The sequence below is a fragment of the Brienomyrus brachyistius genome, chromosome 14, assembly GCF_023856365.1.
Source record: "Brienomyrus brachyistius isolate T26 chromosome 14, BBRACH_0.4, whole genome shotgun sequence".
Classification (NCBI taxonomy): Eukaryota; Metazoa; Chordata; class Actinopteri; order Osteoglossiformes; family Mormyridae; genus Brienomyrus; species Brienomyrus brachyistius.
Window position 1 is genome coordinate 24,422,985 of NC_064546.1, and position 13,214 is coordinate 24,436,198.

At 51.2% G+C, this 13,214-nt stretch overlaps 2 protein-coding genes across 2 annotated transcripts; one reads left to right on the forward strand and one right to left on the reverse strand.

The window, feature by feature from the left end:
• Window positions 1-239: 239 nt before the first annotated feature.
• On the reverse strand, window positions 240-9,185 carry iars2 (isoleucyl-tRNA synthetase 2, mitochondrial). The gene is made up of 23 exons (XM_048975324.1): window positions 8,815-9,185; window positions 8,418-8,540; window positions 8,115-8,268; window positions 7,847-7,995; window positions 7,720-7,769; window positions 7,368-7,477; window positions 7,186-7,276; window positions 6,520-6,635; window positions 6,271-6,440; window positions 6,103-6,193; window positions 5,855-6,006; window positions 5,120-5,280; window positions 4,938-5,040; window positions 4,711-4,804; window positions 4,317-4,425; window positions 4,038-4,140; window positions 3,804-3,929; window positions 3,529-3,660; window positions 3,319-3,425; window positions 3,075-3,220; window positions 2,790-2,980; window positions 988-1,132; window positions 240-788 (listed from the first exon to the last, which is right to left on the reverse strand). The coding sequence occupies exons 1-23, from the start codon at window positions 9,070-9,072 to the stop codon at window positions 643-645; spliced, it is 3,027 nt and encodes a 1,008-aa protein (XP_048831281.1). The 5' UTR covers window positions 9,073-9,185; the 3' UTR covers window positions 240-642.
• A 1,508-nt stretch (window positions 9,186-10,693) lies between these two features.
• grcc10 (gene rich cluster, C10 gene) lies at window positions 10,694-12,740 on the forward strand. The gene is made up of 4 exons (XM_048975334.1): window positions 10,694-10,869; window positions 11,252-11,312; window positions 11,533-11,709; window positions 11,908-12,740. Exons 2-4 carry the CDS (start codon window positions 11,261-11,263, stop codon window positions 12,045-12,047), a joined length of 369 nt encoding a protein of 122 aa, XP_048831291.1. The 5' UTR covers window positions 10,694-10,869; window positions 11,252-11,260; the 3' UTR covers window positions 12,048-12,740.
• The last annotated feature ends 474 nt before the right edge of the window (window positions 12,741-13,214 follow it).

The following is a 13,214-nucleotide window of genomic DNA, read 5'->3' on the forward strand; positions in this document are numbered from 1 at the left end:
GCTCTGGTTACTGGGCGCCGGAGCAGATGGGCAGCGACATCTCACTGGGGTACGTCACACTGCACGAGGGATTTAACTACCAGCTGCTGCCCAGTGGAGGGTCAGACCCAAGTCTGACCTCTCTGAGAAATGGCATGTGGGTGCCCCCTTGTGGTGACAGCAGGCATGTTTCACTAGGAACACAATTTAGTTGGATGTCTCTGACATTCTGCACCCATTGAGTCACAGATATTCTCATCTTCGGGACACATGAGACAAAACAAATTTATTGAACTTGTGGAAAGAGAAACATACAGACACCAATCAGCTTCCATTAACCAAAATTTGTGCAGATTCTCTCGACGGCAGCATAGAATGACAAACAATATATTATATACAATAATGTTATGGAATAAACTCACAAAGAATCCCCTCCTGTAATCCCTACAGCAGACAGTCCCTTAGTATCGACTGTCACCTGACCACGACATCACTTCCGGTCCTGAGGACAGCGTTAAGTGAGGACCACTGTAATCGCACACATACTTGCAGTAGCTCCCCCTTGCAGTCGTGCATTAGGCAGGTCGGGCAGCAAAGGGCAGGGGGGGGGGGGGGAGTGGCAATCCTTACTAACTTGGGTGGGATTTGGCGTGGGGTGGGGGTTCAGTTTGGACCCCCCAGGACAGCCTTGCAGCGTGGACAGAGGCACTCCGGTTCCCCGGCTGTGTGACGGCGGCAGCGTGGACAGCGTGAGAGGGGGCAGGGTATTGCCGCCACGCTGTAGGCGCTCTCCTCGCGAATCCCCACACCTGGAGGGGGGGGGGGGGGTCACTCAATGGCTTTTACAGCATTTCCACCTTCATGGGTTCGCGGTACCTACGGTGTCCTCCCAAGATTCAAGTAGCAAAGCAGTGTGGGGAATGCAGTATACGCCCCAGCTCTCGCACAGCGACACACTCATGCGCGCCGCCTATCCTGCGCACGCCTTCCCATGAACGCGCCGCTTACCCTCCAGGTTGATGAGGAAGTTCCCTGTGCTGGTCAGTGCCTCCGAGGGCAGGTCCTGGGGCAGAGTGCTCAGCAGGGTGGTGCGGGAGGCCATCATGAGCTCCGTCAGCTGGGAGCAGGTTGAGGTAGGCTCTTCCTGCAGTGACTACGGCCATAAAGAGGGGCATAAAGAGCCAGATTAGCAACATTTAATTTCTTTTCTTTGGAAAGTATCTGTTATTGCATCGCGTCGCCCAGGAGAGCCTTATAATGCGGCCTATAAGGGACGGTGGGTCGGGGATGGATGGGTGGCACTACCCGCAGAGCGTCCGTTCCCTCATCATTGCGATCGACAGATCGCAGCTTCGAACCTCACTCAGGGCAGTTTCTGCCTTTGCCGTCAGCGTCGGCCGGCAGAGATTTGATAGTGCGGCCTAAAAGGGACGGTGGGTCGGGGATGGATGGGTGGCACTACCCGCAGAGCGTCCGTTCCCTCATCATTGCGATCGACAGATCGCAGCTTCGAACCTCACTCAGGGCAGTTTCTGCCTTTGCCGTCAGCGTCGGCCGGCAGAGATTTGATAGTGCGGCCTAAAAGGGACGGTGGGTCGGGGATGGATGGGTGGCACTACCCGCAGAGCGTCCGTTCCCTCATCATTGCGATCGACAGATCGCAGCTTCGAACCTCACTCAGGGCAGTTTCTGCCTTTGCCGTCTGCGTCGGCCGGCAGAGATTTGATAGTGCGGCCTAAAAGGGACGGTGGGTCGGGGATGGATGGGTGGCACTACCCGCAGAGCGTCCGTTCCCTCATCATTGCGATCGACAGATCGCAGCTTCGAACCTCACTCAGGGCAGTTTCTGCCTTTGCCGTCAGCGTCGGCCGGCAGAGATTTGATAGTGCGGCCTAAAAGGGACGGTGGGTCGGGGATGGATGGGTGGCACTACCCGCAGAGCGTCCGTTCCCTCATCATTGCGATCGACAGATCGCAGCTTCGAACCTCACTCAGGGCAGTTTCTGCCTTTGCCGTCTGCGTCGGCCGGCAGAGATTTGATAGTGCGGCCTAAAAGGGACGGTGGGTCGGGGATGGATGGGTGGCACTACCCGCAGAGCGTCCGTTCCCTCATCATTGCGATCGACAGATCGCTGCTTCGAACCTCACTCAGGGCAGTTTCTGCCTTTGCCGTCAGCGTCGGCCGGCAGAGATTTGATAGTGCGGCCTAAAAGGGACGGTGGGTCGGGGATGGATGGGTGGCACTACCCGCAGAGCGTCCGTTCCCTCATCATTGCGATCGACAGATCGCAGCTTCGAACCTCACTCAGGGCAGTTTCTGCCTTTGCCGTCAGCGTCGACTGGCAGAGCTGTATAGTGAGGCCTTAAGGGTTGGTAGGTTAGAGGATGAAGGGTGGCGTAACACACAGAGCAACCGTGCCTGCGATGCAGGAGGTCCCTGGTTCAAGCCTCGAGCAGAGACAGAGAGTGTGTGTGTGTGTGAGAGAGAGAGGGAGTGTATGAGAGAGAGTTTGTGTAAGAGTGTGTGTGTGTGTGTGTGTGAGTGACTGACTATGTGAGAACACACCTCACACTCCCATACATACAGACTGTGTGTGTATGACTAACTCAAAAAACACACCATTTTTACACTTTATTAGCACTAACTGCAGCCAGACGCTTTTGTCTCATAACAGAACTTAGCATTAAGCATGTAGCATTAAGCTGTAAAGAAACCAGGCCCAGGCAGTTACACGGACACACGGACACACACGGACACACACACACCTCAGTGACCTACATAAACAGAAATGGAGAACCCAGACACTTACCTCCATGAGCTCGAAGAGCAATCCAGGTTCGATGGCGATTGCGAGCTCATACTCCACAGCATTGCGGCCCGGGATGGAGGACAGGAAGGAGTCCCTGATGGTGCACGCCCCCTCCACGGCCTCCTGCAGCCCGGGCTTCGTCCACACGGAGCTGCTCTTTATCCAGCCGCTGCGAAATAGGGTCTCGCCCTCTGCACCGCGACCAGCAGACCCATCACACACGTACAGGTTTTACAGTATGGCGTGCAAGACGACAGCCACACACTTGGCTGGCTCCAGCCGTACCTTCGTGTCCCGGGGCGTGCAGGTACACCTCCTCCGCCAGGTGGGGCAGAATCGGCGCTACGGCGCGACTCACGCCGTCTAGGATCTCCTCCAGAACGGTCTGGCAGGACCGGCGGCCTGGCGAATCCTCTGCATTGCAGTACAGCCTGACATGGGTGGGGGAGACAGACGCACCATGAGGGGGGGGCGGTCCGGGTCTGATCCCAAATGACTGCCGCGGGCAGCTGTATGTGCAGACGCACACCTGTCCTTGATGATGCTGAAGTAGAAGCTGGAGAGGTCCCTGGAGATGAAGGCCTGGAGGAGCCTGACCACCCGGCTCACGTCGAACTCGCTGTAGGCGTCAGACACCTTCAAAGGGACAAATCCCTTTCAGTCACTTAAAGTTCTTCCCAGAAAGAGGCTTGGGCTTATGGTCTGGTGTGGTGGTCGGGGGGGGGGGGGGGGGGGGTACCTTCATTCCAAACTCCCGCAGCAGATGCAGCAGGTACTGGTCCACATAGTGCATCTGCCTGGGATCCACAGCCTGTGTGCGGGGGTCGAAGCCCTGGAGGTTCCCCAGCAGGAATCGCAGCGTGTTCCTCAGCTACAGGGACAGGTGTGATTAGGCTCAAAGCATCAGCATCCCTCATCAAACCTCGCCACAGGGTGCGAACAGAGGAAACGGCTGCATCAGGGTCACCGTGGTGGGTACACAAGGATCGGGGGTGGGGGGCTCGAGAAGCAGACCTTGTGGATGCTCTCCTGGGCAGAGCTGAGCGCAGTAGGTCCGATCAGAACCTCAGAGAACACATTGGATTCGGCCACCCACCAACGGAGCACGTCTGCCCCGTACGGGGGGGAGACAGAGGGGTCCTGGGAGAGGTAGAGGGGGTAGAGCAAAGAAAAACAAACATGTTAGTCCGGCAGACATTTACGACGTCTCCATGGCGTCACGAGTGTCTATGTCTGCCGATGCCTCACCTTCCCCCCACTGATGACCACAGCAGGATCCACCACGTTCCCCAGGGACTTTGACATCTTTTCCCCCTTTTCGCTCAGCGCAAAGCCATGCACCACCAGCGACCTGACACACAGGGCACAAGAGTGACACACATACACACAGGGCACAAGAGTGACACACATACACACAGGGCACAAGAGTGACACACATACACACAGCCAGTGATGACTCACGCCGTAACCACAAAATCCACCAAAACTGCACATATGTGCCTGGTTTTTATAGTTCCACGGTCTCACCTGTAGGGGGCCTTATTGCGCACAGCAACACTGGTTAGCAGGGAGGACTGGAACCAGCCTCCAAGCTGGTCCTTTCCCTCGATGTAGACATCGGCACGGGGGTCGGACTCTGAGAAACGCATGAGGGAGAGACGTCAGAAAGGCATGAGGGGGCATGCTGTCCAGCCGATATTAACCCCAGCTCCCAAAAAAGTCTCTCTCGCACACAAACACACACAAAGTCTCTCTCGCACACAAACACACACACACACACACGCAGCAGGGCTTGAGCGCCTCTCAGACTGACACACAACCAAAGGCAGGTGCTTGTCTGCTTTGACTCTCATCAAGATTCTCTACTCATGTGAATAAAGAATCTTGAATCTTGACGACAGCCAAAGCAGAGGGGACTCACCCGGCAGCACTGCTGCCCAAGTCACTCCGCTGTCAAACCAGATGTCCAGCACATCTTCTCCGCGCTCGTAGTCTGTCACTGGGCCAGCTTTGCTCTGAGGCACAGATACCCATGAGGGTTACGCACCTGCCCCATCACACGTGACGCACGAAAACATCAGACGCACAGGAGGAACGCAGACCTAGGTCACACGGGCTGAAACACAGATTTATACCCTGCTTGCTCACCTTCTTCAACACCTGCGGGGGCAGCAGCGAGTCCAGGGGCAGCTCCCACCAGCAGTCGCTCCCTTTCTCAGCAAAGAGCGTGGCCACGTGGGATACGGTATGCCTGCCAATCAGAAAGCAGCTATGACAGCCAATCAGGGACTAGGATAGGGCCGAAACCAACGGGGAGTGTTGTCTGGTACCTGTTGATGAGCGGCTCGCCTGTCTCTTTGTGGTAGAAAACGGGGATGGGGACTCCCCAGCTGCGCTGCCGGGAGATGCACCAGTACGTCCTCCGATCCAGCATGGCCGAAAGGCTGCCCCGCGCCGACTCCGGCATCACACGAACCTTCTGCAATGCTTCCTGAACGAACGAACGAACGAACACACACACACACACACACACACACACACACGAACTTGTCAGGCACCCCCTCTTCCTGACCTCGACACAGCAGGGCGTGAAGCCAGGTGTCCAGGATGACAGGAGACCACTCCCATCCTCTCTGTGATTGGTCAATATTTATGTCCATTTGCCAGGAAAGCACAGTAGGCGGAGTCAACAGTAAAGGAGATATGAATGCTAATGGGGCCAATGATGGTAACTGGGGTGGGGGGGGGGGGTTGGGGGCATTCACAAGATCTAACAAAAGTAGCTGTTACGTATCAGTAGCCTAATGCTGCGTTTCATTTGAATTGGGAAGTCAGTTCTAAAGTGAAAAAAGTGGTAATAAACTGTTTATTAACACTTAAGTCTGTCTTGTGTCTCATTAAATCAGTCGTACACAGACTGACACATGACTTTGAGTCGCTCTACTGGAATGAGGTGTGTGATATCATTCCCAGCTCTGACTTCTAAGGTAAATGCAATGCCGCATAATTCAAGCCACCACCCCCCACCCCAGCCCCCCAGCCACATCGTTCTTCCTATGCTTGACCTTGGCCTTGTCCTTCAGGGAAGCTGTGTTGATGAACCACTGCTTGCTGGGCAGGATGATCACAGGCCGCTTGGCCCTCCAGTCGTAGGGGTAGCTGTGCACACAGTCCTCCTCCTTCACCAGGGCCCCCGCGGCCCTCAGCATGGAGATCACTACAGGCCACCCCAAGGCACAGCGTCACAGTGGGCATGTGGGCAAAGTCGCCATGGTTACGCCGAAGGGCGGGGCCCGGACGCCCCGACTCTCACCCGTATCTGTCCCCTGTCCCAGGACCTCTTGGCCGTGGAGCTCAGGACCAGCCAACTCTGTGAACTTGGCCTCCTCATCCACCATACACTCCTTGCGGTAGAAAATGGAAACATTTAATAGCGTGATCGTCATGTATAAGAGGAGGGATGTAAAGACAGACAGCTCACCACAGGGAGACCGAAGTGTGAGGCCACGGCAAAGTCCTCCATCCCGTGGGCGGGAGCCGTGTGCACCAGCCCCGTGCCTTTGCCCATGGTCACGTGATTAGCCGCGAGCAGCGGCACCTCCTTGCCGGGCATCGTGGGATGTCGGCAGACGCCACCCTCCAGTTCCGAGCCTGGTGCCAGAGAAAGTGACCGTCATCTTGGGAAACTGACGGGGGAATAATTTCTTAAAAATACACTGTGCTGGGTTACCTGTGAAGGTGCTGACTGTGTCCAGCTGCACGCCAAGAGAGGCTGTCAGTCTGCTAATGCATTCGGTGGCCACCAGGAGGAGCTGTGAGCTGTCCGCTCTCCTTACCAGACAGTATCTAGAATAGAAATAGCAATACCACCACTTACCATTTGTTTCACTTCCGAATGTTCCTGATTTATATTATGATATGTTGTCCTATAAACAGGTTGTTGAAATATTATTATTATTATTATTATTATTAAATGTGTGTGTTTCCAGTGTATAAATACTAAAGGTGGAGATTTAAAGTCCAGAGAGCACAAATCCAGACTAAGATTTTGTTTCAACCAACCAGTTAAGTATAAAGAGTCATAGTCACAGAGGACTTCAGCTGGTTGGCTGAAACAAAATCTTGGTCTGGATTTGTACTCTCTGGACCTGAAATCTCCACCTCTGGTAAATACACGCCTCATGCTCAGGGGCGGGGTCACAGGAACACAAGTCCCCAGAGTGCCCCTCCAATGCAAAACAGGTTGGCCCTCTGTATGAAATATGGTTGTCATCAACCCCCCCGGATACCGTTTTCTCCTCTCAGTATGAAGTGGTGGGGGAGTCATGCATGCGTTTGTTAACAAATGAGGTGTTTTATCCCTCCCCCAACCCCCCCTCCACCCCCACAGACTCACTGCGTGTTGGGCATGAAGCAGACGGCCTGGTTCGCTGGCAGGGTCCAGGGCTGGGTCGTCCACACCAGTGCAGCTGCACTGCTCCAGTCCTCTGGAGTTATGGACAAGGGAAGGCAGTGGGTCAGGTCAGAGGTCAATATACCGGCCCATACGTGACATGGGGGGCTAGAGGATGGTCCCACCCTCAGCAGAGGCCAGCTTTGGGGGCGGGGTCTTCACTGGGAAGGTGGCGTAAACAGCCCGACTCATGTGCTGTGCGTTGTACTCGAGCTCCGCCTCCGCCAGGGCTGTCCTGCTCCAGACAAAGAGAGAAGCGATAGGAAAGAGAGACGCTGCTGTACAAAACAGGGAGAAGCAGGGGAGCGGAAACCTCCAGAAGGAAACCGGTACTGTAGCAAAGTGCTACTATTGTACTTCAGTAAGCTATTCTGTACAAATAGGTTCTGGGATGAAACTGTAAACAGTGCAGGTTGCTGTGGATAGAAAGGGTCTAACAGACCCAGTATTAAAATGCTAAATTGAAGCATCGTATACCTGGAGGAGGGTGACCAGAACACTGGCTTGTAGTCCCTGTAGATCAAGCCCTGTAGGAGACAAGAGGTTTTAGTCCTGAACCTGCCCTGCCCAACAGCGACTGTGAGAATATGCCTCCATCTCTGACCTTGCTGTGCATTTCTTGGAAGACCTGCAGCTGCCGAGCCTCGTACTGCCCGCTGAAGGTGTAGTAGCAGTGGCTCCAGTCAGCCATCACGCCCCAGCGCTGGAAGGCGGCACGCTGCCGGGAGATGGCATCCTCTGCAAACTCCCGGGCTGGATACCAAAAGACACACCTAAAATCACCGACAGCCCTCCCTGCAGATTCATCTTGGTTCTCCACCTCTTCCTACAGGGAGAACCTGAAACTGATTCCGGGCCTCTGATCTCCTCACCTTTCTGCCGGATCTGGAGAGGCGTCAAGCCCTCCATCGCCAGATCTCCGAGGGCCTTTAACTCGATGGGCAGCCCATGGCAGTCCCAGCCTGGCACGTAGTGAACGTGCCTGCCTCGCAGGACCTCAAAGCGATTGCGAATGTCTTTAAGGATCTGAAAATCAAAGGAAAAACTTGAGAAAAAATTTTGTTCAGAAAAAAAATATTCAGCTGGAGCAGGAACACATTTTTTCCCCTTTGTCGAGCTGGATTTCAGTCCACAGCGTGTTTATGAGGAGCAGACACCTGTATGTGTAGGAGTACCTTATTCAGCGCGTGTCCCACGTGGGGGTCTCCGTTAGCGTAAGGGGGGCCGTCATGAAGACAAAACTCCTTTTTTGCCTTACGATCTCTTTGCCATGCGTACAACTCTGAGAATCCGCACAACTATAAGGACACAAGTACCGTCTTATTTTACATTCGTATATTTACTGAAATCAGTTCATCCTCAAAGTATCAACAAGCCCACTGAAGTATCTGTGCCGCAGATAAGTGTCGCAACTCGCAGACCACTGGGAGTTCCTACAACTAGCAAAACACCATCGCTATACGCTTTTTTAGAAATCCCAGTTAGATACGCCATAGCGAGCCACAATTATTCACTAGCTGATGCCCCCCAGTTCTTTTTCTAGTCTTTTAGATAACATTTGAGGCGAATTACCTTCTGTATTTCTATTTCCCGATCCAGTAGTTTCTGACCGTTCAGTTTCATCGGAAAGTCAGTCTTGGGAAGCAGCACACTATCACGGTACTTTCTCTCGCCCCGATCGCCTGAATGCTGAGCCGTGACTCCCGAGGAGCCAGCACTTCGAAATTGATAAAGCTGTACCTGGAGGCCGGGATGAAAGATACTTCTTCGAGTACCATGGCCCCATCTTCGTACACTAAAGCTAATTACCCCGACCCTGTTCAGTAGCATGGAGACGTGAGCGTTCTCCCCAGGAGATCAATATAACCCAGTAAAACGCACGGATGCGGTTTGTATTATTTTAACCCCCAGAGTTCTTACGGAAGATTTAAAGAGACGGACCGCTACAGTGCGCAGCGAGGGTCATAATACAGAAGGACCGGAACGCCCCTTCATGTTAATAAAAATCAAAACCAATTGACAAACTAAACATAGTTAATACGTCTTTACAATTTTTTTATTTACACAGAACTGTTAGTGTAAAAGTTTCAGTGTATCAAGGAAGTTGTGTTCTCCGTCCAGGTCTAATGACATCACTGTGACTTTGATCGCCTTTTAGAAGTCTCTTTTCCCACCATAAAGACAACTGTTCGTGTAAGCCACATCACATGTAAGTGACTTATAGGTCTTATACAGAAATAAAGCGCTAAACAATAAGGGCTATCCACTCAGGCATATAAAATCTGCAGTAAATATTTATTCGGCCTTACATCATATGTACAATACCCTATAACATATATCATATAAACAAGTTAAATGTAAAATCCAGTGTGTTTACTTATTGAAATATTAAGTCTATCCACAACTGCAGCAAAAATCCAAGTCAGACCAAAGTGTACTGCAGTGTTATATACAGTGAGCAGCTGTGTACAATCATTGTGTATTAAAAGAAGTATTGAATTGGAGATAATACGTCTTCATTAACATGCATTTAAACTCTGAACCGAGTTCTTCTGTCATGGTCAGACTCCCCATTTTGTGCCCCTAGGCACGTAGGGGACCACAGAAGTACGCGGTGTCCACCTGGCGGCAGATCCGGGGTCTCCAGCTCTCCGACTCCTGCATGTCCCACCATGACCTCAGCCTCAGCTCGCCTCACCGTGCTCGGACAGGGTGAACAGAACCGAGCCTTGGTGACGAGGTCATTTCACCAGCAGCCCCCCGGATAGGCTGAGCCAGATATATACAGTCAATCATTCAGCCAAACACGATCCATCCCATCCGCCCAGGTGTCAATGCATGTAAATCCATATATGGCAGTAATTCATTTAGACTTCTACTGACTTTTCCTCTTCTCTCACCTCAGTATGTTTATCAGCATTGTGGGTGAGTGGCACTTAACTGGAAGAGGACGATTATTACTATGACGACATGGAGGACTCCCCGGGAAACCAGCGTGGGGAAATACGCTCCAATTTGTGGGGAGTGACTGCTGAAGAGTTAGGAGATAGAGGCCAATAAGATATTTAGCTCGAGGAGTTAACCTACATGTAATGTAGTGTTTCTGTGTAGTGGAGATATTATTAAAGACATAATGTTTTCTGGGCAGCCATTTCTTTTTGCTTAAAAACTATCTGTCTAATTACGTTTGGCGTACTTTTTCGGTGGACTGGTACCCATAATTCATCCGAAAGCTTTAATTTCACATACGCTTAATTTCACTTTAACAGAGCAAAAGTGAAATGCAATAAAAAAAAAATAGTTACGCATGACCATCGCTAGATGGCAGACAAAAGTACTACGGTTCCTAAATCACCGCCACACGCTCTCTATGGTACACATCCCAGTATTCTTCCCGTTACCCTTAACGTTTAAGTACTGATCTGCGATCTGTCTCCCGTCCTTCGCTTCCCCGTCGAGCCGTACGAAGTATTGATCTGATCTGATCCCGGAACAGTCGGCGGAGGCGGAAGCGTTTTTTCCGACGCTGATTGCAGCTTGGGTGTGTGTGTGTGTACAGCTGTTTTCTTTCACATCGGCAGCACACGTGTGTGTGTTTGTGTGAGGGATACACACCGTGCGATCTAGGTACATCCTCTCTTTTATCCATCTTTCTCATTTAACTAGCCGCCTAAGGTTTAGCATCTGGAGCTATGCGGTAGCGGTTAGACTCTGCCTAATGTATTTCTAGTTAAGTGCATGATCATTATTAACGTAATAAATTTAGCTATACCAATATACAATTATGCATGGCTGGATTGTACGTTCCCGCGTCCAATACTACATTTACTTACTAACCTGTCGGGTGTTTCTTTTCAAATAGCGGATGGTTCATTACTGTAGTGCAGATAACGATTCAGGAGGGGAATAACCTTATTGTAGACTGCCCGTTGCGGACCTTTCGGGTGTTACGGATGTCTCAGCAATGTTTCCTGTAGCTTTAATTGTCTTTGCTTCTCCCACCCCACAGGTGGTCAGCATGGCGTCCGCCCCTGCCCAGCAGCCCATCCTGACTGTGGAACAGGCTAGAGGTAATAGGCATGGCTGCGAGGGCGACCCTTGTCACACATGATTTCAGTATCGCCTCTTGTCCTTCCCAGAGTATATAATTCTTAATATATTTGGGCTTTAGTTATCTCTTCCTCTTTATTAACTATGTGATGAAGTGGAACTCTCATAGATGTTGCATATGGAGCCTGTGGTCACCTACGTTGCAAGACCTGATATTTGGGCATCGCCTCTGGGTTTTAGTGGTGCTGAGCGAGGTGATCCAGGCCTTCTCTCTTCCGGAGAACGCCGCCCGGATGGAGGAGGCCCGGGAGAGTGCCTGCAATGACATGGGCAAGATGCTGCAGCTTGTTCTTCCTGTGGCTACGCAGATCCAGCAGGAGGTGATCAAGGCCTATGGATTCAACAATGAGGGCGAGGGTAAGGATCACCAGACGGGTCCCAGACAAGGCTTCGGTTAGCCCCGAATTCTGTCAGTCATGTCGGTTGTAGACAGTGTTACTGAAAGCTGACTGGAAATGCCACAAGAGTAAAAGAGTAAAGAGAAAAAGAAGAAAATGCTCATAGATACAAGCCAGGAAGTACCCATAACTTGTCAAACATTTCTGCAATTTTTAGGTGTCCTTAAATTTGCCCGACTGGTGAAGATGTATGAAACCCAAGACCCGGAGATCGCCGCAATGTCCGTCAAGCTGAAGTCCCTCCTGTTGCCTCCGTTGTCAGTCCCACCCATTGGGGGTGGAGTCACAGCATCATAGACCCACAGTTAAATTCCTTCTAGTTAGTCATCTCAAAGATGTGGCTTTATGAACCATTTGCTGTATTTTTCGATTCCACCAGAAGGTGCTGTCATAAAAAATAGGGCTCAAAATATTCCCCAAAGCAAGCCAAGAGCACCATCTAGAGGGGTCATAAAGTACTGCAAATGGTTCATGAGGTTTCCTTCTGGCCATCGCTAATAGTAGTATTGCATGTATTTTGTCAATTTTGTGTTAAACTTTCATTCCAGAGTCTGTTTTCCCTTCAGGCTTTTATTTTAATCTAATTTCATTTAAAATGCTTTGACGTTTATTTATTAGGAGCTGAAACGCTTCAAGACATAGTTTTTTCTTGATCCTGGTGCTTTGGGGGCAGGGGGGATGTTAACACTACGCACCATGAACTGTCTCTGCACCTACGAGGAGGGCGTATCAGGCTGCACATTCCCTTACTTTGACTGGGACCCAGCACTGTTCGGAAGTCATTGCTTGTTACACATCCCTCAGCTGCTGAGTTTGTGCCAAGACTCAAAACCTTAAATGATGGCGTCTGATTCCAAAGGCGATTAAGTTAGTCGTGTGCATTTTTGTTTTTAAACATGATTTTAAAGTACATTTTGCAGTTTTGTATTGGACCCACCATTTCAACATTTTGTTAATGAACAGATATCAAATAAAGGGGAAAAATACATGGTACTGTGTAATGTCATATGTAAATGTAGACCCAGTCCAGACTGGCTTGGTATTTGCAATGTCTGGTTAATTAAGGATGAGTAATTGGTTGATCACTGAGATGGTCCAGGATGAATGATGACAGCAGTTGCCAATAGAGATCAGTTCATGGCCATGACCTGGCTAAGCATCCAGCTAGCAGATGATGGAAAGCTTTTTAGGTGACCCGGGGGGGGGGGGGGGGGGGTCGGTGTCCAAAAGAACAGTCTGCATATAATGGAGCTCCCCTTGCAGGCGGATGGTGCCATCAGTGATCTACACTCCCCTGCGGCAAGGAATTGTGGGAAACATCGCAAGATATTATGGCACAGGCGATGGGGACTTCACCCAGTGAGGTACTGACATGCTTACAAAATGCACCCATTATTAAACACGAATAGTGCAGCTGAGGTGGTCTGTACCTTTTCTCCAGGAATCATTGGGGTCACAACGGTG